At 51.8% G+C, this 22,897-nt stretch overlaps 6 protein-coding genes across 7 annotated transcripts; 5 read left to right on the top strand and 1 right to left on the bottom strand.

Annotated features, from left to right (window-relative positions):
* Positions 1-769: 769 nt before the first annotated feature.
* On the top strand, positions 770-3,945 carry SDH1 (succinate dehydrogenase flavoprotein subunit). Its single transcript, XM_024898949.2, has 6 exons — positions 770-882; positions 1,043-1,097; positions 1,223-1,296; positions 1,388-1,716; positions 1,795-3,018; positions 3,091-3,945. Exons 1-6 carry the CDS (start codon positions 838-840, stop codon positions 3,308-3,310), a joined length of 1,947 nt encoding a protein of 648 aa, XP_024766446.1. The 5' UTR covers positions 770-837; the 3' UTR covers positions 3,311-3,945.
* A 4,350-nt stretch (positions 3,946-8,295) lies between these two features.
* On the top strand, positions 8,296-13,300 carry TrAFT101_003787 (uncharacterized protein). Of its 2 annotated transcripts, XM_024909286.2 has the most exons (5): positions 8,296-9,215; positions 9,282-9,593; positions 9,667-9,803; positions 9,940-10,069; positions 10,157-13,300. In XM_024909286.2, the coding sequence occupies exons 1-5, from the start codon at positions 9,076-9,078 to the stop codon at positions 12,792-12,794; spliced, it is 3,357 nt and encodes a 1,118-aa protein (XP_024766448.1). In that variant the 5' UTR covers positions 8,296-9,075; the 3' UTR covers positions 12,795-13,300. The 2 variants fall into 2 exon arrangements, with proteins under 2 accessions (XP_024766448.1, XP_065983098.1); XM_066126990.1 differs by having other exon boundaries at positions 8,956-9,215; positions 9,667-10,069.
* A 243-nt stretch (positions 13,301-13,543) lies between these two features.
* MPC1 (pyruvate transporter mpc1) lies at positions 13,544-14,718 on the top strand. The gene is made up of 3 exons (XM_024898988.2): positions 13,544-13,720; positions 13,958-14,030; positions 14,113-14,718. Exons 1-3 carry the CDS (start codon positions 13,648-13,650, stop codon positions 14,342-14,344), a joined length of 378 nt encoding a protein of 125 aa, XP_024766449.1. The 5' UTR covers positions 13,544-13,647; the 3' UTR covers positions 14,345-14,718.
* Positions 14,719-17,142: 2,424 nt separating this feature from the next.
* On the bottom strand, positions 17,143-17,499 carry TrAFT101_003785 (uncharacterized protein; the record flags this gene model as incomplete). The annotated part of the gene is made up of 1 exon (XM_066126989.1): positions 17,143-17,499. The coding sequence occupies one exon, from the start codon at positions 17,497-17,499 to the stop codon at positions 17,143-17,145; it is 357 nt and encodes a 118-aa protein (XP_065983097.1).
* A 408-nt stretch (positions 17,500-17,907) lies between these two features.
* TrAFT101_003784 (uncharacterized protein) lies at positions 17,908-18,216 on the top strand (the record flags this gene model as incomplete). Its single annotated transcript, XM_066126988.1, has 2 exons — positions 17,908-18,055; positions 18,155-18,216. The coding sequence occupies 2 exons, from the start codon at positions 17,908-17,910 to the stop codon at positions 18,214-18,216; spliced, it is 210 nt and encodes a 69-aa protein (XP_065983096.1).
* An 88-nt stretch (positions 18,217-18,304) lies between these two features.
* On the top strand, positions 18,305-22,177 carry TrAFT101_003783 (uncharacterized protein; the record flags this gene model as incomplete). The annotated part of the gene is made up of 6 exons (XM_066126987.1): positions 18,305-18,444; positions 18,514-18,545; positions 18,609-18,728; positions 18,802-18,863; positions 18,954-21,998; positions 22,070-22,177. 6 exons carry the CDS (start codon positions 18,305-18,307, stop codon positions 22,175-22,177), a joined length of 3,507 nt encoding a protein of 1,168 aa, XP_065983095.1.
* Positions 22,178-22,897: the final 720 nt, after the last annotated feature.

The following is a 22,897-nucleotide window of genomic DNA, read 5'->3' as shown; positions in this document are numbered from 1 at the left end:
GGCCCCCCCCTGAGTGATCCCTCTTCCTGGGATTGGAAACTGTCCAGCTCAAGTCTCAAACTTGCCGATGGACGCTTCTTATCGCCTCTTTGAGCTCCTGTATCGCTTTCGCAGCAGACAAAGCTTTCCCATAGGCCCAGTTCCAAGAGACACACTGCCAGACTATACACATCGTGCTGCATTATGTAGTCCTCCTGAGCAAGCAATCCTCTGTCTCCCTCTTCCAAAAATGGACATTAAGTTAGAAAAAGAAAAGCAAGCTTAGACAAGGTCACCTAATGCAAAAAAAAAAGAAGACTACCTACACTACGCATTCAAATAAAAAGCGTGTAATAAGGCGTATCTTTATATAGTAGGTATAATTTGAACCTGTACTTTATATACATACTACTACTACCTAGTACTTAACCTGCTATTGCTATATAAAGAGAACCAGCAAAAAAACTTCTTTTTTTTTTTTTTTTTTTTTTTTTTTTTTTGAAAAAGCTTAAACCTGATGATGAAAGTTTTTATATAGGTATACGCAAATACAAAAAAAGCCCATGATTTTGCATTTTCACAGGCATTTTAGTGGAACTACTAGGTAACAGCTGAGTCCTTTAGCAGTTCACCAGCATCCTGACTAATCCCGAGCCCACTACTAATACACAACATCTTATTGGTCCAGATAGCCGAGGACCGACACACGCCGTTCCGAAGACCCCATCTAACGAAAACGTGACATATGCTGCCGAGCCTCCAAGCATCGCCTTACTGCTAGAGCTCGCAGCCATTGCTTTGTTCAATTTTTTTGCGCGGACGCAACCTGGTGACCCCGGATCTCTTGCTTCGCTCACAATGGCGTCTTCTATGGCATTGAGGAAGTTGGCCTCTGGCTCTTCGGTACGTCAAAATGACAGCAAGATGGAATTGCGAAACCCGCACTGCCCTGCGCGCAAAACGGATTGCCGGGGGGTTGCAGCTACCTGGTCCGGCAGCAGTGACTCTCTTGGCCTGTTCTTTTTATGTCTCATGCAGCTTGCTGATGTTAGGATTGCTATAGTTCTCCCGGCTGGCACGGACTCAGCTGAGGACCTTCTCATCTACTCGACCAGCAGGTAGGTCCAGGCCATTTTCAGACCCGCGATGTGCAATTTACGATCGGAACCAAATCCGGAATCCAACATTGAGGGCGAACGGAGAAGATGGGATTGGATGTGCTAATGGGCCTTTTCAAATACAGCCCGTGTTATCGCAAACGGACCGCTGAGAGCAAAGGAGGCCTCTCCCTTTGTCAGCTCCAAATACCCCGTTATTGTATGTCGTCCCCCATCCGATTGAGAGCTCTTCCGGGCCAGCGGGCCGAGGCAAAAGACCTTGTCAATTGACCATGCATTACCACTATTAGGACCATGAGTACGACGCAATTGTTGTGGGAGCTGGCGGAGCTGGTTTGAGATCAACAATGGGTCTCGCCGAAGCTGGCTTCAAGACTGCCTGTATTTCTAAGCTCTTCCCCACACGATCTCACACGGTAGCTGCCCAAGGTGGTATCAACGCTGCCCTTGGAAACATGCACGAGGATGACTGGAGATGGCACATGTACGACACCGTCAAGGGTTCCGACTGGCTGGGTGACCAAGACGCTATCCACTACATGACCCGTGAAGCTCCTGCCTCCATCATTGAGCTTGAACACTATGGCTGCCCCTTTTCCCGAACTGAGGACGGAAAGATGTGAGTTTCTTTTGCAATGGGTGTTTCTTCTGGCTTTCAACACGGCATTTGCTAAACGTGGATATTTCTATTCTATAGCTACCAGCGAGCTTTCGGTGGTCAATCCCAAAAGTACGGCAAGGGTGGCCAGGCCTACCGATGCTGTGCTGCTGCTGACCGAACCGGACACGCTCTTCTGCACACCCTCTACGGCCAGTCTCTCCGATACAACGCCAACTACTTCATCGAGTACTTCGCCATTGACCTGATCATGCAGGATGGCGAGTGCCGTGGTGTCCTCGCCTACAACCAGGAGGACGGCACTCTGCACCGATTCCTGGCTAACAACACTGTTCTGGCCACCGGTGGTTACGGACGTGCTTACTTCAGCTGCACATCTGCCCACACCTGTACCGGTGATGGTATGGCTATGGTTGCCCGTGCAGGTCTGCCTAACCAGGATCTTGAGTTCGTTCAGTTCCACCCCACTGGTATCTATGGTGCCGGTTGCCTGATCACCGAGGGTGCTCGTGGCGAGGGTGGTTACCTGCTCAACGGCGAGGGTGAGCGTTTCATGGAGCGATATGCCCCCACTGCCAAGGATCTTGCCTCCCGAGACGTCGTCTCCCGATCAATGACCATGGAGATTCGTGAGGGTCGTGGTGTCGGTGCCGAGAAGGATCATATTTTCCTGCAGCTCAGCCATCTGCCTGCGGAAATTCTCGCCGAGCGACTCCCCGGTATCTCTGAGACCGCTGGTATCTTCGCCGGTGTCGATGTCACCAAGCAACCCATCCCTGTTCTGCCTACCGTCCACTACAACATGGGTGGTATTCCTACCCGATACACTGGCGAGGTCCTTACCATTGATGAGAATGGTCAGGATAAGATCGTTCCTGGTCTGTTTGCTTGTGGTGAGGCTGCTTCAGTGTCTGTCCACGGTGCTAACCGACTGGGCGCCAACTCTCTGCTGGATCTGGTCGTCTTCGGCCGCGCCGTTGCCCACACTATCCGCGACAACTTCAACCCTGGCGATAAGCTGAAGCCTCTCGCTGCCGACGCCGGTGCTGAGCACATTGAGGTCCTGGACCAGGTGCGAACTTCTGACGGCCCCAAGAGCACCGCCGAGATCCGCCTGGCCATGCAGAAGACCATGCAGACCGAGGTCAGCGTTTTCCGAACTCAGGAGAGCTTGGATGAGGGTGTCCGCAGGATGAACGAGGTCGACCAGACCTTCTCCCAAGTTGGTATCAAGGACCGCAGTATGATCTGGAACTCTGATCTTGTTGAGACTCTTGAGTTGCGAAACTTGTTGACTTGCGCGTAAGTGCCGAACATTGAATCCAGACACAACAACGATGTAATGAAAACGTGACTAATCATGGGATATCATAGTGTTCAAACCGCCACTGCCGCCGCCGCCCGAAAGGAGTCCCGTGGTGCTCACGCCCGCGAGGACTTCCCTGATCGTGACGACGAGAACTGGATGAAGCACACCCTCAGCTTCCAGAAGCAGCCTCACGGCAAGGTGGACCTGACATACCGCAAGGTCATTTCCACCACTCTGGATGAGAATGAGTGCAAGCCTGTCCCTCCCTTCAAGCGTGTATACTAAGCAGCAGACTTGCTAGCTGTTGGATTTGAAGCGTACAGATTAAGTGTGTGAGATTTTGAGTAAAGGAGCAAGAAAAAAAAAAGAGAAGGGCCAGGTGGGTGAAGAGAGAGGAAAAAGGGGAGTTGTTCAATATAGCGTCCTCCATGTACACATGATATAAGGCTCCGTGAATGAGTGGGAAGGGGACACTTTACATTGGACACAGCTAATGAGGTTCCAATATCCTGATTGATACTACTACTAAAAAGGACCAAAAAAACATGTACAATAATACTATACCTGCCTCGTTTGATGTGACTGGTGCGTTGATCGAGTTGGTGGGCACATATAAAGGCATGCTTTTACATAAGACTTTGGGTTACTTTTGGACAGCGGCCTCATGCCTGGTGTCTTTGCGCGGAGTACAGATTCTCTGTAGACAAGAACGCAGTAGTAAGGTATTAAGCTAGGTTTTATAGTCAACAAGTAGCGACGCGGCTTGAAAGCACCTAAAGCCTATATATTTACGCAAGCAGCAGAGTTGGTAGGGGCTGTCATCTCGTCCTGCTAGTCTGAGTAGGTATTTATTGACAAATACTGTGGCATAGTATGAGTTGCCTGTCGCATTAGCCAAATGAAGATGAGAAAATCCGTCACCAAGAGTCCCTGTTTTGAGCCTCGCCTTATCGACATCACGATATGCATCTTCGCAGCACCTGGTATCTAGTAACCCTTTCAAGATTATCCTACTGCATGCTATTGTAATCTTTACGGTGTGTATGTGTATGTGTATGTAGCAATCAGGCATAGTCCAAGCTTCGCCAGCCAGCCACTTCTCGAAAGAGTTGCTCCAGAAATGTCCAGTTCGCGGGGTTTCTATCCCCATGGGGGGTGACACAGGGGAGCAAACTGAGGCTGAACATCCCCCCCTCTGGCGGTGTGATCTCGTCCTACCGCCGTCACCATCACCTGATGGATTTATATTAATGTGGCTTGAGCTGAGGTTAATTATTTTACAAATCTCACAAGCAAAAAAGCAAAATGACTCTACATCCAAATCGCGCTGGTGCTCCCCGAGGGGAAAAAAGTGTCAAGCAACACACACTCTGGAATTATGCATGCAGCACGGGCTTGGTAGGATCACTTGATTCCTCCCCCACGTTTTGAAGAATCAATGTACTGTACTGTACTGTACAGTACAGTATTTATCAGTTTCTCTGCTTGTGATAAGGCGCTGGGCTGGTAAGGGGGTGCGTACGCCAGGATCAGGGCTCTTCTTGATGCAAAATCGACAAAGTTAGTTTATTCGGCTGAGTGTAGACGGTTGCTCAGTTTGACTCCGTGTCATCTCGGTAGATACGCCACAGCCATCCCTTTGTGACCTTTTCAAAAAAGCCACTTCACATTTATGGCAAAGCAGACTGCTGCTGCTCATGAGCAGGCCATGCGGTGGCGGCAGTGTTAGTCGTTGACTCCGGCACGGTAGGCACAAGGGGGCCAGAGGAGCGGCTGTGAAGATTCATCACCCTGCATTAGCGAGCGCAGGAATACTCCTAGTTAGAGTAGCAGTGCTAGCTAGTTTATGCTCTTACGTATCAACAAATGTTGACTGTTATCACCAATGAGGCCGCTGGGCTGGTGGCGTCTTTTTGCATCCGAAACTTCACTGGTCTGTCCCAAAGCGGGCAATATTGAGCCGAATGTGGTACCGACCGGAATCAGACGAGTCAACCTATAGCAGCCATTCATGTAGAACCGAGGCGTAATTCCGGCATGAAGCAGTACTGTAGCTATACAGTTTCAGGATATATGTACGAGTACTCCGTATGCGTAGAAATATATAAATAGGCACATATTGCCTGCATCTGGCTCCAACGATAATGCCTTGTTGTTGGCAGGGGTTGGCGCGCGATAGCACTCGTTGGCAGGGATGCCTCGACTGTATAGGGCGCTTGATAAGTGATAAGTTGTTGACTGTGCTGGGAATTATTTGCGCCGTAGTTGCGGCTGATTTTTTTCCCTGGCGCGATGGAAGACGCTAGCAGGTGATTCCGCGTGGATAGGAGATCGGCTGGGACCCTCCGAGGGTGGGATTGACGGCAAGTTGTTGGCGGTATGGCGTAGCCTATTGGTCTTTCCGGGATGCTCATGGTGGTCTCGCTGGCGTACGACCACCGCTGGCCTTCGCCGATACGAGATGCGACCTGGACACCATGCATGAGCGATGCTGCCTGAGCGAGAGGAGGAGAAGGGCATCCTGGCGAGATGCAGGCTGCTCGCACAGTATGCTGCGCCCTTGGCATCGCCAGATGGAGCAAAGCAAGGTCCCGCAGGCACCGTCCACGCCTGAGCCTGCATTCCACGTGCCAATGGCTTGGTTGTCCTTCTCTTCCACCTTGTGGTCTCGGGACACTCTGCCCAAAAGAGCTGTCCAGAGTTGAATACGATTGGCCCCGGATTCATATCGACGGGCAGCAACCGTAGCATTGAGCTGACCCTGCATGAGTTATCGTGCAATTCTCCTCCGCTTGTTCGTATCCCAGGACGCTGAGAATGGTGGATACATGCCTATTAGACCGGCCTGCGTACATGTAGGATGCATACGCTACCGCATGCACAAGCAGAAAGAAGAGAGAAAAAAACAAACAAACTGCACCACCACCGTCGCTGTGCTCTTGGTGGCGGGTCGGTTTGCATGAAAAAGAGGCCATGAACTGTGGCGCCAAGGGGGATCCTGGAAGAGCACTGCAGGTGCTACGGGTAAGCGGTCGAATATGACTGCTCTCTTCTCTTTGTCTTTTCATTTCGTTTCTTTTGTTTTCTTCTATTATGCTTGTTTCTTTTCTTTTTTTTTTTTTTTTTTTTTTTTTTTTTAAATTCTCACCTTGGTCACTCCGGGCACGGATTAGTCTGGAACGGTGCTTACAATTTCGCATATAGAGTTTGTAAGTCGAGGAGGATCAGCAAAACCTCCTTTCCCGCCAAAGCTGCCAAGACGGAGTGTGCGGGATAGCTGCTCTGCGCAAATAAGCACTTGGCAGGTGTTTATCAACTTGCTTCTGCAGACTGAGAGGCGAGCGTCCCCATGGGGTTTGGCCTGGGCGAAAAATCAGTGCTGGAAGCTCGCACTTTGCTCCATTCTCGGCTCGGCCTATTCTAGGGCTTCTAATTTGGATATCGGGTCAAGCACAAGTACTAACGCCCTTGGCATTTGCATGGCACATTAGCTGGTAGTACTTGTGCTGCCGCACGATGCAAGACGCAAGACGAGACCCAAGCCGTGTAAAGTCTATCTAGGTCAGCATGGGTTTATGCCATGCTTCCTTGCTCAGTGAATGCCCGTAGCGGTGCCTCGTCCGAGTACGAAGCTGTATGGAGCGATATCAGCAGCTAGCAGTAGCAGCAGCAGTAGCATTATTCCTTCGTACCAGCGGACGGCATGCGTCTATTTGGTTTTGGCCAGCCACCCCCTGTCCACCTAGTTTGGTGGAGGGGTGGTCGTTCGGCTTGTAAAAACGATTCCTCTCATCCCTTCAGTGCATCCGGGAGATGTCATGGAGGCTGGACCAATGCTACGATACATCGTATGGCTGCAGCAAGTCGCCAACGTTTGGTCACATCCCAAGGGTTGAATTTTCCGACGACATGTCACGTTCTAGACGCCTGTCAACGAACCAAACCCTGCTGGTTGTCCTTTCTCAGCTGCGACCTTGCGTGCTTTGCGTGTATAGGAGCGAGCAGCCAATCTCTTTCATCATCCTCCCGTCTGGCTTTGGTGCGGCTTTAACGCTAGCAAGTGGTGTCGACTTAGCTGCCGACGCCAATGTACCAGTATCGAGCCCGGCCTTCCATCCGCGCAGCCAGCGGCCATTCCATCACTGGCTTCTTCTTTGCTCTTACTTATTAGTTCACCCTGAACAGGCAAATGTGCCTGAGCTACCTCAGCTCGGCCAAGCCCCTACCGCAAGCTAGCGGCGAAGTGTCTTATCGTTCGTGTATGTGTGCCGCAGCCCTCACGAGATACTGACCGGCGTTGGTAAATTGCCGCACCAAAAGTCCCGGTAGCCAAAGCCAAATTTCATCCGGTGTGTCTTGTGAAAGAAATATGAAAAGTTTAACATATGCCAGCGTCAATGGTAGCGGGTAAATACGGTAATACGGTCTGAGCTTGGTTTCGCAGCAAGATCAAGCAAATCTCTCTGCCGGGCTATCGGCTCACTCGGCGGCACGGGGATCATGGCAGGCGTTCCACACCGCGATCAGACAAGGGCCAGGCTAGGATCTAAGCCTAAACTTTGATTCGTCCTAATTGCTATTTCTCGCGCGTGGATATTACGGTGGCGTTCAGCACCTGAGGTTTCCAGGTCGGTTCGTCAGCTTCAGCCCCCATGGAGTGAACAAATACTATTGAGCCGACTGACCAATATTATCAAGCCGTGGCGGCAGGGAGAAAGAGAGGGCGAGGGGGAAATAAGATGTCACGCGAAATCAAGAGCTTATCACTCACCCACAGTTCCTTGCCTGGCTGCAGGATCTCCGTTTGGGAACATGCCCCATGCAAACCATCGGCACGGTAAGTATGGAGTACCTGGTAATAAACCATCAATGGCCGGATGATCAAATAGTCGTACCACCGAGCTTTCAGCTACGACACAATATAGCCCTTTTTAGCACAACTTGTTCCCATTGTGGGTGGTACACTGTTAGGCACCATCAAAGGCATACTGCTACGCCAACGCTTTGATGCACGATTAGACCAGTAATAAGCCTGGACGTCGAGGATGGGGATGGATGGCCGGAGTACCGAGCCGTGCCTCGTATTTCTGACCAGCTCCCCCACTACCCGCAGCCTCAACGGGTGTAGTTCATCGAGACGGCGTTACTCGCTGTCTTTGCTCGCCAGGGACTGTGGATAAGAACCAGAAAATAGAGCAAGCAAAGCATCTGCTTGAGCTGTCAAAAGAGCCTGGCTGGAGCACTAGCACGGGCGTAGAAGGTTTATTTCTGCTGCTGTTTCATTTTTCTGCCTTCGGCCGGCTGCAGACTAATTGAGCAATTAGCAGGCTGAGGAGAGAAGTGAGAACATTGAAACAAACCGTCCCAATATTGGTGCCTTGCCTGAGGCTGCATGCCAGTTCTGGACGGCGCCTGGATCCGGCTGACCAACCCTGTCCTTGATCGAGACGAGGGGGGCGTGGCCCTTGCCTGCATAGGCGCCCTACTGGATTCTGTGCGCTGCGTCTGGATACTGAAAGACAGGTAATAGGTAGATGGCACGTACAAACATCTGAGGTGTGCACGAGCACCATCCTATTCCCTCCAACTATCCCCTGCAACGCTTGCTCTTAGTCGGATCCAGCATCTCTGTCCGTGTGAGTGGCGCCTCCCATCATGGACCACCACAACCACAGTCCACGAGGGACCAGGCCTAGCTCTGGCCCGCGTTGACCATCACAGTCTTGATCCCGGCCGTGGTGTTTATTGCTGTGGGTGGGAGCATGGCAAGCTATGCCAAGTCGCCGGCCCCATTAGCCTTGCTGGGTAGGCTCATCTGTTCCTGGGCCACGATCAGGCAGGATGGCCATGCACGGAGTACAAGAAGCTGGGCATTGTCCGCGGCAATTGACCGTTTTCTTTGTTTTTCTGCCTCTTCCTTCTCACGGCTTTCTTTGATCAGCCAACAGCCAGCTCTCATTCGGTCTAGAGAGAGCGTGGGCCTGATACGCTGATTGCTATCTCTTGTTGCTGCTTGCCTTCCCTTGGCGAGAGCCACAAAGACGGCAACCATGAAGCCCTCCCCGGCAGCCTCGCTGCTGTCGATCTCTCTACTTTCCTTAAAACCGTGTCACGCACAGATCCTCCAAAAGCGGGATCTCGTCGCGCCAGCTTCGTTTGACAATGGCTGGACGTATCAGGGATGCTTCATGTATGGCGCTCCTCCTACTTCTCTTGGCAAACTCTAAGCTTGCATATATGCTGATCAGAGCAATAGCGATGTTGGGCGGACGATTAGCGCAGCGTCTACCACTGATGCTGCCATGACTAACGAAGAATGCACGAGTTACTGCTTTGGATTGGACTTCCCTTACGCTGGAACAGAGTACTATACCCAATGCTTCTGCGGTACCACTCTTGCAACGGGCGGCACAAACACCACTGCCACGGACTGCAATACTCCATGTGGCGGTAATTCGACCCAGGCGTGCGGTGGTCCCGATCGTCTCACCTTGTATAAGTCATCTAAAGTCACTGGCCCTGAAGTCAATCCCGGCCCCAATGGATGGGTGTCCCAGGGGTGCTATGCGTAAGTTCACGATACGAGATACTCAATTCTAAGATTTGTAGCTGGCCTAGCCTTGCTAACATATGACTGCCAGCGAGGGCACCACTGGCCGTGCTTTGACGTATCAACTCGGCAGCGTTGCTAATGCGCAAATGACGGTGGCTGCTTGTACGTCCGGATGTAAGGCGGCGGGATATACCTTTGCTGGCGTCGAGTACGGCGGAGAATGCTGTAAGTGGCCCCCAATCCTTCCCGGAATGGATCACACAGACGCAGTGACAGCGTGTGGCTTTTGCTTTGTTTCGTTTCATTTCCTTTTCTCCGCGTCCAGTTAGCTGACCAGTTGAGCATCTGTCCCGGCATGCAGACTGCGGCAAGTCTCTGTCCAATGGCGCCAAGCCAGCAGCAAGTGGCTGCACAATGACCTGCAATGGCAATAGTACCGAGTACTGCGGAGGACCAAGCTTACTAAACCTTTACACCTATGGCTCCAGCAGGTAAGCACAGGCACAATCTGGTGAAAGAAGCTAGGACTGCGGAGTTGATCCTCTCGTATTGGAGGGATGCTAACATGGATCGTGCAGCTCTGGAACTGCCACAACTACTGCAGGCCAACCCGTGCAAACAGGTACTTGTCCTGCCCAGCCCGCCTTGGTAGGCAAATACAACTGGTACGGCTGCTATACTGAGGGCACATCGGCTCGGGCTCTCGCGGCCACGACATACGCGGATGATGGCATGACTCTGGAGAGCTGTGCTACCTTCTGTGCGGCTTACACGTACTTTGGCGTCGAGTACAGCAGAGAATGCTACTGCGGCAACTCCTTTAGTGCTGGTTCCAAGCTCACTACGTCATCAGACTGTAGCATGACCTGTGCTGGCAACGACTGTGACTTTTGCGGTGCCGGGAATCGTCTGTCTGTCTATTCGCTCAACGCCCCGGGCTCGGGTAGCTCCTCAGGATCGTCTCCTCCATCAGGCACCACCACTTCAGCCACTCAGCAGCCAACGGGACTCCCACAGGGATGGCAGAGCTATGGCTGCTATGTGGACGGCGTCAACGGCCGCATTCTTAATGAGCAGAACCCCGACGACCCCAACCTGACCCTCGAGTCTTGCGCCGCTTCCTGCGCTTCTCAAAACTATACCATCGCCGGTGCTGAGTACTCCAAGCAGTGCTTCTGCGGCAACAACATCGTCAACGGCGGTGTCAAGGCCAATTCTTCCACCGAGTGCAATACTCCCTGCGCAGGCGACTCTTCCGAGATCTGTGGTGGCGGCGACAGAATGACCATCATCTCTAAGGGCACGCCAGCCGTCCTCTCACCCCCGGCACCAGTTCCGGTAGTGGGCAACTGGACCTACCAAGGCTGCTATGAGGATAACATCAACCAGGTGCACACCTTCTTCTGGCAGAACATCTTCGCCAACACCATGACCCCTGAGCAATGCCTTAACGCATGTGGTGAGTACGGCTACATGGCTGCCGGCTTGGAGTACGGCCAAGAGTGCTATTGTGGTGACCCGGAGAATATCAAGACCGCTGGTTCGACGAAGAGGCCTGAAACAGAGTGCAATGTTCCCTGCCCGGGCAACGCCTCGGCCATCTGTGGCGGCGGTTCCCGCCTCAGTACTTACTTCTACACCGGAACCCCATTCTACTCCTGGGGCTTCCCTGCAGCTGGCACCGCCGCAGCTGGTTCTTATGAGCAGCTCATGGGTGGCGTCTGCGTGCCTTTGATGGTGACCCAAGCCGTCACCGGCAAGGTCGTCTTCCTTGAGAAATGGGGTACTGGCGAGCCTAACTCCACGGGTGCCTATGAGCTCGACCTGACTCTCGTCGACCAGTATAAGCTTGCCTGGAGAGAGATGCACGTTAAGACTGACATTTTCTGCTCTGGCGGTGTCACTCTCCCTGACAAGGCTGGTCGACAGCTCAATGTAGGAGGATGGTCTGGCGATTCTACCTATGGTGTCCGTTTATATACGCCAGATGGTTCCGCCGGCGTCAACGGCACCAACGACTGGCAGGAGAATGTCGATGTTTTGAAGCTTCAAGACGGCCGCTGGTACCCAACTGCCATGAACATGGCTAACGGCTCCGTTCTCGTCGTTGGAGGCGAAGAGGGCTCCAACGGCGCTCCTATCCCCACCCTCGAGATTCTTCCCTACACTGGTACTGCGCCTCTCTACATGGACTGGCTCGAACGTACCGATCCGAACAACTTGTATCCCTTCTGTAGCGTCCTGCCCTCCAAAGGCATCTTCGTAGCCTACTGGAACGAGGCTCGTATTCTGGATGAAAACACCTTTGCTACCATCAAGGTCCTACCCAACATTCCCGGCGCCGTCAACAACCCCATGGCTGGACGAACGTACCCCCTTGAGGGATCTGCTGTCCTGCTGCCCATGCACGCCCCTTTCACAGAGCCCCTTGGTGTCCTTATCTGTGGTGGCTCCTCCGAGGGTGCCTCTTATGCTCTGGATAACTGCGTGAGCACCTATCCCGATGTCGAGAACGCAACCTGGGCAATTGAGCGTATGCCTTCTCAGCGCGTCATATCCTGCATGGCTCCTCTTCCCGACGGCACCTATCTCATTCTCAACGGTGCTCACCACGGTGTTGCTGGATTCGGCCTCGCCGATAGCCCTAACCTGAATGCTCTCCTTTACGACCCCCAGAAGCCACTCGGCCACCGTATCACCGTCATGGCCAATACCACCGTGGCTCGCATGTACCACTCCGAGGCCATCACCCTTCTCGACGGCCGCGTTCTCGTCTCCGGCTCAGATCCCCAGGACAACGTCAACCCCGAAGAGTACCGCATTGAATCCTTCACTCCACCCTACCTCAAGAACGGCAAGCCTCGTCCCTCATTCACCGTCACCAATAAGGACTGGAGCTACGGCCAAAGTATCACCGTCAACCTTGGTGGCCCTGCTCAGAATGGTGCCATTCAGGCCACTCTGCTTGGCTCTGTCACCAGCACCCACGGCAACTCCATGGGAGCGCGCACTCTCTTCCTTGACATCTCTTGCGCCGGCACCACTTGCACCGTTACTGCTCCTCCCAGCCAGTACATTGCCCCTCCTACCTGGTACATGTTCTTTATCCTGGACGGAGGTATCCCGGCTGTGGGCGTCTATGTCCGCGTTGGCGGCGACCCAGGGCAGATTGGTAACTGGCCCAAGGCCGCTGGCTTCTCTGTTCCAGGAGTCTAAGTCAATTGATGGATTGTCTTTGATTTAATTCTTAGATTTTTTTTTTTTTCTTCTTCTCCTTGTCCGTGTGGGATGTAGTTAGTGTTCTCTTGATGTATTATTTCTTTGGTAGATATCGGTTAGCGAAGGGACTTGTTAGGCTTGATTATGATATAAAGGCAAGCTCATGGTTAATCATGGTTGGCAGACGGAATAAGGAAATTGGCTAGAGAGAAAGCAAAATAGTATAGTGAAGATTATTGCGATGCCATCTGTGGCGTCAATTTTGCCTCAGTAACGTCTCCTTTTTCTCATTTTATCATCAAGAAAATATATGGGTTTGGGGAATAAAATTGCACTATTTCCATCTTCTTGATAATATTTTCGTTCTATAGCGTACCCAATTTTACTTTCAGAGTAGAGATAGCTTCTGGTTGGTCATAACTCATGTTGGAATTGAAGCAATCTCGTACTGTGGGCCGGATTTGTGATCTGGACTTCTCCATCTGAAATAATTGTTATAGCTGTAATTCTTTTCGCATTTTTTGTCACTTCCTGTAGACGTGATCGTCCAAGATGTGTAAAATTAAAAATAATTTTTGTATAATTCATGTCGCAAAGCAAATCAAATATTTTGTAAACGACCAAAAGCAAAGTTTCAAACTTGTAGCTCATGTTGCTGCGTACTGGAGCCAGGGGCACGTGACATCACAGTTAATCGACTTCGGTGTCCAAATTTTGGCCGACAAGGGTAAATCAACGCCGCTGACAAGAACGAGATCGGAGTTTCTTTGCGTTCCAGCCTCCTCAAAAGCGCCGCAGCGACAATCCGTGCCTTCCCACGACTTTACGCATCTCCCGACGACTATTCAAAATGGCTGCGCTCGCAAAGGCTATCAACGCCAAGATCAGGTCCAACCCGGTGTTGAGCTATGTTTGCACAACTCGTAAGTACTAGCCCACCCAATATCCTCGCCCTGAAGCTACGAAAGACGCTTGAGCGCGACTGAGGGGAACTATGTCCTGGTTTTGCTCGCGTCAAGCTCTTATTGCCTTGTTTCACTGCGCTCTTTGCCCGAATTCTTGTGCTCCCTTGCCCAGGCGCGGCCTTTCTGGCCGGAAGCTGGCGCGCTTGTTGTATACCTGTCCATAGGAGCCACAAGCTGATAAATTGTCGAAAACAGACTTTTGGGGACCTGTTTCAAACTTTGGCATTCCCATTGCTGCTGTGCTGGATACCCAGAAGAGCCCTGATCTGTAAGAAGCTTTCCTTCAGCTCCGAGCTGCGTCCCCGCCGATACCGGCCAACTGCTTACCTTTTTTTTGTTTCTCTATATAGGATCTCCGGACAGATGACCGCCGCCCTTACTGTCTACTCTATGACCTTTATGCGATACGCTCTTGCTGTCTCTCCCAAGAACTACCTCCTGTTCGGATGCCACGTTGTCAACTCATGCGCCCAGCTCACCCAGGGCTACCGATACCTGTCATACCACCACTGGGGTGGAAAGGAGAAGATGGCTTTGGATAAGGGTGTCGAGGCTGGCAAGGAGACAGCACCTAGCAAATAATCAACTTGGAAGAAAGTTGGTGCGCAATGGAACTGAGACGCTAAAAAAGCATGGGCAAAGTCGTAGGAAAGGAGGAGGGAAGGTTAGCGCTGCGGTAGATCAGCGTCGAAGGGAAAGTTCATCTCAGGAGGCCAAGTTTCAAGACTGGAGGATTTCGATGGCTTGCAGAGACTTTCCCGTCTGCTGAAGCCTGTAGCTGCTGTATCACACACTTGCATCTCCGAGCCAGTTCATAGAAGAGATCTGAAGCTTCAGGTATTTGGACAAATAATAATAGCCTTGGAGATTTATTTGCACCTAACCACTGATTCATCATGTTCTTGTCGGGAAAACGAAGTTTTGCAGCCTGTAAGCAGCCCATTCACAATGCAAATGTAGCAGTAATGATAGATTAGTCTTTATCCAGGAGACACGAGGTATCAACATAATGGCAACGCGATTGTTGAAGCCAGAGCCTCGGCCCCTATCTGCTTCCTGATAGGCCAGCACTTAGTAGACCAGGGACTCTCTGAGCTTTACGTCATGTGGGCCAAGTCATATCAATATTTATCAATTTGGAAATAGCAAATTGGGAAGATGCGATTCAGGGACGCCTTGCAATTGACGGCAGTTGTTTAGTGGACTGCCGAGGTTTTCCTTTAGTAGCCGGGGTTAACTTGACAAACCACTGGATTTATGCGTATTAGCGTAATATACAAGAGGCATGAGATGGCAATGCCCTCTCGCAACCGAGGATAACTATGGTATAGTATTGCATATTTAACAAGGATGAGGATAGCTGACACATTGTGATACTAATTAAGCGAGGAATATCTGTTACGCAACGGAGGAGAATCACTGAATTGGATTGTTTGAGGCTTCAAAGGTTTCAAAGGTCCGACTCACTGCGTCTACAAGATCAAGACCCCTGCCACGGCCGGTGTCGGAGAAAATTCGCTTTCGTCTACAGCAGTAGTGTTGACGAATGACAAGTCGTCCAAAAAAGAGTAACATAACAAGAGACCGGACAAAATATGGGAATAAGGAGAAGAGGCAGATGGATGACTACAATTTTGCTGGACTGGGGCGATCAGAGTGGCTTGAGCGAGATAGTCAGGCACACTATCCGTCAGTGGCGTGCGAGAGCCGGACATGAAAGAAGAAGAAGAAAATTCCTCAGCTAGAGCGGCGGATCTCTGGCTCATCACAACCCCATCCAGATCCAAGCAGAAGCCAGTAAGCCGACTGAGGGCGCCATGCACTATCCAGGGCGCCCAGCGCTAGATGGCGATGAGCGCGCGATATAGAGTAATAGTGCCAGTCGGCTTGACGCGCCGAGCTCGAACTACCTGTTGGCGGGGTGTCCAATTCGTCAGCACCCAAGTTTGGGGGGCCCTTCCCTTCCAGATCTTAGCTCCCCAATCTCGAGCAACACACGCACACGGAGTACATCCACCTGCAAGATGTGCCGCCATTGCCAGATCGGCCTTGCAACCAGCTGGGAAATACGGGGTCAGAGATGCGACGGATCCGTCTTCGGATCCAGCAACACCCTCGGGCCGGCGATACGAAGACCAATTACGTTACGGGCCCTTCCTCCGAGCCGAGAGAGACACCATCAGCACGGCCATGGGCGGCCCACGATGTGTCCTGGTGTGCTGCAACGGATGATCAGCACGTGGAAGGGCGAGAATAGTCGGGCTCGACGAAGTGAAGCCGTGTCGAGATATTCCGATTGAGCCCTGCTTGCATGGTGTTTTCACCCTGCCATCAGCCGCATCTAGGCGCAGCTGCCAGGCAAAATGCTCTGATCCTCGGTTATGGCACCAGCCCTGGCCTCTCTCTGAGTGCAGAGACGAGAGGGGTTGCTCATGCACCAAGGGCGATGGCGGGATTGGTAAGACGCGGCGAGCGTCATCTATCTCGCGCGCGTATGGGGTATGGAGTGCATGTAATGCAAGGCAAGGCATGATTCAGATCTCGCTAGGTGCCTGCTTTGCGGACTACATCGTGTTAGAATACCTAAGGCAGTAATTGGCGGTAAGCATTTCTGGCCCCGGAGGAAAATGCATTGGCAGTCCATCCTCCAAGCGGGCGACAACTGCGGCTGATATTATGCCTCAAAAGCTGCTGGTGGGTACGGATCTTGGAAGCCCGCTGTGGCAGTACGGAGTCCATTCCAAGAGCCAGCGAAGCAGAAAAGAGCCAAGGCATCCCGCTCTGGGAACGAAGCTTAATATAACAGCGCCAAACTTGTAAGAGGCTGCGTTATCCTGGGCCGCTGATTGGCAGAAAAAGAAGGCTCCGCCCGTTTAAGCTGGTATCATCAAGCTAATGGTGATACATGGTAACAATCGACTTTAGCCCCCAAGTAGCGGGTGTAAAATCTGGTATGTAATGGAATGACTTTCTGGATGGCAACGCGGGCTAGCTGGCACTTGATAAGCGTTGTGACTGTTTGTACGTAGTAAAAAGAGCAACAAAGAAAAATGAGAAAAAAAAAAAAATAATCAATTTCCCAGACAAATTGGCTGCGGTAAAAGTAACTTTTCTGGTTGGCCGGCTGGGGCGCAGAGTCTTTTTTATACGGCGAGCTTCCCCTCTTGCTTATTGCAGCCAAACCTCATTCCACCAGACAGGAAGTGTGCCAACTACTACCTGCCTAGCTGCTACCTACTAGTTCTAGGCATATAGTCGTCCAGCGTTAACGAGGGGGTCTATGTCTGCTGCCTCACCGACTGAGTATCAGCTGACAAGAGGCCAGAGATGCTGAGGGCAGATCATCAACCTAGTTTCAAACTATGCGCCGACATGTTGGTTCATTTTGCCTCAACGCCGTAGCCGCCATATGCCACGCCGCCAATCCCGGTGCTCCAGGGCAGAGCACACAATGCACTGAATAACGTAAGGATGCATCGGCCTTGGGCCATGTGTCCATGTGGCACACCAGAGTGGGCGTGTGTCACCGGCAGAAGGGGACAGACGTACATCAAGAGAGAAGATTGAGCGTATAGCTCGGTCCACCCTCGCTTCTCCTCGCGCTCACTTCGGAGATTTTCCCTGCCGTCGTCCTGGATTCGGAACAAAGAAGGGGAAAAAAAAGATTTGCTCTCTTCTTTCCAGTTCCCGTCTCTCTCGCTGGCACCTCCCTTTGTGCTGCGGTGGCCCTTAGTCATAGCTGCTGGGCCGAACAGACGCAAGAGGCACACAGTATAAGTCCAGATAGCCAGTTTAGACGCAGTCAAGTCGGTCACATCAAGTATTCCTGACTGTTACATGCCTGTTGCCAGTACCTGTAGCTAGTGCCTGCACTGTCACAGGCGCTGGAGACGCAACTTCTAGTGTCTGCTAACCTCCCTAAACGCAGCACCCCACCCCCCACCTTCGACAGCTGCCCCGCCGTCAATTCCTGCCCCCCCATCCATCCATCTTGGCCGAGCTTCTGCTTTGCTTAAAAGGCAGCGCATCCGGCCGTCTCCCTCGGGCTCTCTTCTGTGCTGAGCTGCTCTCCTTTTGTCTCTTTCATATCCTAAATCGAGCCTATATTCTGTCTTGTTTGTGTGCTCGAGCCCGTCTTGCCCGTCATGGCAGGCACTCCAGTCCCTCACCCTCAGCAGGCGCTGACCTTCACCGATGTCTTCGACGACGACGACGTCGATGAGCCCAAGGAGGCGCAGACCATCCACCACATCCGCGCCAATTCCAGCATTATGCATCTGAAGAAGATCCTTGGTGAGTTGCGACGTCTGAGGCATCCGTCCGGAGCCAATTGGCGTGGAAAAGGTCGCAGAAGAGAGCGTCTGACTGACTCTTGGCTGCTACGCTAAACAGTTGCCAACCGTGGTGAAATCCGTAAGTCGAGACAACCCCGCCATCCACCTGTCGCAGCTTGAGCTCGCTAACACATACCAGCCATCAGAGTACGTTGAACAAGCAAAGCGGCCTCGATTTAACCCATGTATTTCTCTGAGCGGCACAGTGATGCTAACCTTGGTTTGCGCGTCGCGAATAGATTTTCAGAACAGTCAGTTGTCCCTCCATCCGTCAGTGCCGACTTCGGGCGCATACTTACCCCTCCTACAGGCCCACGAGCTTTCATTACACACAATCGCTGTCTTCAGGTGAATAGCGCCCCGATAAAACCAATTTTCACATGTCCTTTGCGCAACGTAGCTGACTTTTTCTCCAAGTTATGAGGACCGACTGTCTATGCATCGCCAAAGTATATTGCGACCCTGATATGCACCCCGCCGCCTGACTGCTTTTGCTGACTGCTCTCCCACAGAGGCCGACGAAGCCTACGTCATTGGCAAGCGAGGCCAGTACACCCCTGTCGGAGCTTATCTCGCCGGCGACGAGATTATCAAGATCGCTGTTGAGCACGGCGCTCAACTGGTTCATCCTGGTTGGTTTCTCTATCCTTTGTCTATATACATGTATTGCCCAAGCATCGTTCATTTATCAATTAATTTCATTAGGTTACGGTTTCTTGTCTGAGAACGCTGAATTTGCCCGCAACGTCGAGAAGGCCGGTCTCATTGTAAGTTTTCGGCTTGCATCGGCTGCTACCCAATTTCTGCAGCCAGTGCTTTTTTTTCTTATCTTCAACAGACACTGACATGCCTCATAGTTTGTCGGCCCCACTCCAGATGTGATTGATGCTCTTGGCGACAAGGTCTCGGCCCGCAAGCTTGCCATTGCTGCCGGTGTCCCAGTCGTCCCTGGAACCCAGGGAGCTGTTGAGAAATATGAAGAGGTTAAGGCTTTCACTGATCAGTATGGCTTCCCCATCATCATCAAGGCTGCTTATGGCGGTGGTGGCCGTGGTATGCGAGTTGTTCGCGACCCCGAGAGCCTGAAGGAAAGCTTCGAGCGAGCAACTTCCGAGGCCAAGTCTGCCTTTGGCAACGGCACTGTCTTCGTAGAGCGCTTCCTCGACAAGCCCAAACACATCGAGGTCCAGCTGCTCGGTGACAACCACGGCAACATTGTCCACCTGTATGAGCGTGACTGCTCTGTCCAGCGCCGACACCAGAAGGTCGTCGAGATTGCTCCGGCCAAGGACCTCCCTCAGGAAGTCCGAGATGCTATCCTGAACGATGCTGTCAAGCTGGCCAAGTCCGTCAACTACCGCAATGCAGGCACTGCGGAGTTTTTGGTTGACCAGCTGAACCGCTACTACTTCATCGAGATCAACCCTCGTATTCAGGTCGAGCACACTATTACAGAAGAAATCACTGGCATCGACATTGTCGCCGCCCAGATTCAGATCGCCGCTGGCGCTACTCTGGCTCAGCTTGGTCTTACTCAGGACCGAATTTCCACCCGTGGCTTTGCCATTCAGTGCCGTATCACTACCGAAGATCCTGCTGAGGGCTTCCGACCAGATACCGGAAAGATTGAGGTTTACCGATCCGCCGGTGGTAACGGTATTCGTCTCGATGGTGGTAACGGCTTTGCTGGAGCTGTCATCACTCCCCACTACGACTCCATGTTGGTCAAGTGTACTGCTCAGGGAAGCACCTATGAGATTGCCAGAAGAAAGGTGCTGCGAGCTCTTATCGAGTTCCGTATCCGAGGTGTCAAGACCAACATTCCCTTCCTGGCTTCTCTTCTGACTCACCCGACCTTTATTGATGGAAATTGCTGGACGACCTTCATCGACGATACCCCGCAGCTGTTTGACCTCGTGGGTGGCCAGAACCGTGCCCAGAAACTGCTGGCATACCTTGGAGATGTCGCTGTCAACGGTAGCTCTATCAAGGGTCAGATTGGCGAGCCCAAGTTCAAGGGCGAAATCATCCCCCCCGAGCTTTTCACTTCTGCTGGTGAGAAGGTCGACGTCAGCCAGCCTTGCCAGAAGGGTTGGAGAAACATCATCGTTGAACAGGGCCCCAAGGCCTTTGCCAAGGCTGTTCGCGAGTACAAGGGATGTCTTCTTATGGACACTACATGGCGAGATGCTCACCAGTCTCTGCTGGCTACCCGAGTCCGAACCATTGATCTCCTCAACATTGCCAAGGAAACCAGCCATGCGCTTTCCAACTTGTACAGTCTAGAGTGCTGGGGTGGTGCTACTTTTGATGTGGCCTACCGATTCCTTTACGAGGATCCTTGGGATCGTCTCCGAAAGATGCGACAGCTGATTCCCAACATCCCTTTCCAGATGTTGCTTCGTGGCGCAAACGGCGTGGCGTACTCTTCGCTGCCCGACAATGCCATTGATCACTTCGTGGAGCAGGCTAAGAAGAACGGAGTCGACATTTTCCGTGTCTTTGATGCCTTGAACGACATCAACCAACTGGAAGTTGGCATCAAGGCTGTCCACAAGGCTGGTGGTGTTGTGGAAGGAACTGTGTGCTACAGCGGTGACATGTTGAACCCCAAGAAGAAGTACAACTTGCCTTACTACTTGGACTTGGTTGACAAGCTGGTTGCCCTGGACATCCACGTCCTGGGTATCAAGGATATGGCCGGTGTGTTGAAGCCACACGCGGCTACACTCCTGATTGGTGCCATTCGCAAGAAGTACCCTGATCTGCCAATCCACGTTCACACTCACGATTCCGCTGGTACGGGTGTCGCCTCCATGGTGGCTTGTGCCCAGGCCGGCGCCGATGCGGTCGATGCCGCCACAGACAGCCTGTCTGGAATGACCTCTCAGCCTAGCATCAATGCTCTCCTTGCTTCATTGGAGGGCAGCGATTTTGACCCCGGCTTGGATCACAAGCAAGTCCGAGCTCTGGACACCTACTGGTCCCAACTGCGTCTTCTCTACTCTCCTTTTGAAGCCCATCTTGCTGGACCTGATCCCGAGGTGTACGAGCACGAAATTCCTGGTGGTCAGCTGACCAACATGATGTTCCAGGCTTCTCAGCTTGGCCTCGGATCCCAGTGGCTCGAGACCAAGAAGGCTTACGAGCATGCCAATGAGCTGCTTGGCGATGTTGTCAAGGTTACTCCTACTTCCAAGGTCGTTGGCGATCTCGCCCAGTTCATGGTGTCCAACAAGCTGTCTCTGGAAGATGTCAAGGCCCGCGCTTCCGAGCTCGACTTCCCCGGCTCAGTGCTTGAGTTCTTGGAGGGTATGATGGGCCAGCCTTACGGTGGCTTCCCCGAGCCTCTCCGCACAGATGCCCTCCGCGGACGACGGAAGCTCGACAAGCGCCCTGGTCTCTTCCTCGACCCTGTGGACTTCACCAAGGTCAAGCGCGAGCTGGGCAAGAAGTTCGGAGCACCTGTTACGGAGTGTGACATTGCCTCCCATGTCATGTACCCCAAGGTGTTTGAGGATTACAAGAAGTTTACTGCTGAGTATGGTGACCTTTCAGTTCTGCCTACCAGATACTTCCTATCTCGACCAGAGATTGGTGAGGAGTTTAACGTACAACTGGAGAAGGGCAAGGTCCTCATCCTCAAGCTTCTTGCTATCGGTCCTCTGAGCGAGCAGACCGGCCTTCGCGAAGTCTTCTTTGAAATGAACGGTGAAGTCCGACAGGTTACCGTTGCTGACAAGAAGGCTGCTGTTGAGAACATTAGCCGCCCCAAGGCTGATCCTAGTGACTCCAGCCAGGTCGGCGCTCCTATGTCTGGTGTTTTGGTTGAGCTGCGTGTCCACGAAGGCTCTGAAGTCAAGAAGGGTGACCCCCTTGCTGTTCTGTCTGCCATGAAGATGGTGAGCTTTTCTTTTTCTTTTCCCCCTACCATTTAAGACTAAAAGACGCATGTTGCTAACTTTGATTATAGGAAATGGTTATCTCAGCGCCCCACAGCGGAAAGGTGGCCAGTCTCCAAGTCAAGGAGGGCGACTCTGTTGATGGCTCTGATCTGGTGTGCAGAATTACCAAGGCTTAGGCCTTTTCTAAGAGTCAATGAGAAGGAAAAAAATGGTTGTCTGAATTTCAAGAGTGCTTTCAAGCGGGCTGTTTGGACCGGGCAAACAGATGACCCACAAACATACAAAAAGGTGTTCCCCCCTATACAATGGCACAGCTGGCGTGTGGCAGAGCAGGGAACTGGTTATAGGTTTATTCAGTAAGATTATACAAAGTGTGCGTTATACGAATTATCAATTACAAGTACGGTTCGTGATCCTTAGATGTTTTGATCCCAGCTTTACCGAGATGAGATTTCAACCGCTTGGTTCAGCTACAAACATGGAAATGTAGAAGGGATACCATTTATTGCATGCACCCCTTCTAATTCCGTATTACCTCGCGCTTTTCGACGATAAATCGAGGTTCTAGCTAATACAATTGGCCAAAGCTCCTGTTTTCTCCACAATAAATCATCGTCGAAGTTGTGAGGGAACTGCAATGAAATATCGTCGAAAAGGCGAGGGAGCCACAATAAATCAAAATCTAGCCCAATTAAAATCCATTATAGAGCTTCATTGGCCAATCAAACTCTCTTATTTTTCATTTATTGTGGTTCCCTCGCTTTTTCAACGATATTCTTTTGCGGTTCCCTCGCAACTTCGACGATAATAATAGATTTTAATTGGCCAAATTCTTTATTTCCCAACTTTTGAACTTATCGTCGAAAAACACGAGGTAGTACGGTATTCTCTGTTCA

The sequence above is a fragment of the Trichoderma asperellum genome, chromosome 2, assembly GCF_020647865.1.
Source record: "Trichoderma asperellum chromosome 2, complete sequence".
In the NCBI taxonomy this organism is placed as follows: Eukaryota; Fungi; Ascomycota; class Sordariomycetes; order Hypocreales; family Hypocreaceae; genus Trichoderma; species Trichoderma asperellum.
The sequence above is the reverse complement of the archived record's forward strand: the minus strand, read 5'-3'. Positions and strand labels throughout refer to the sequence as shown.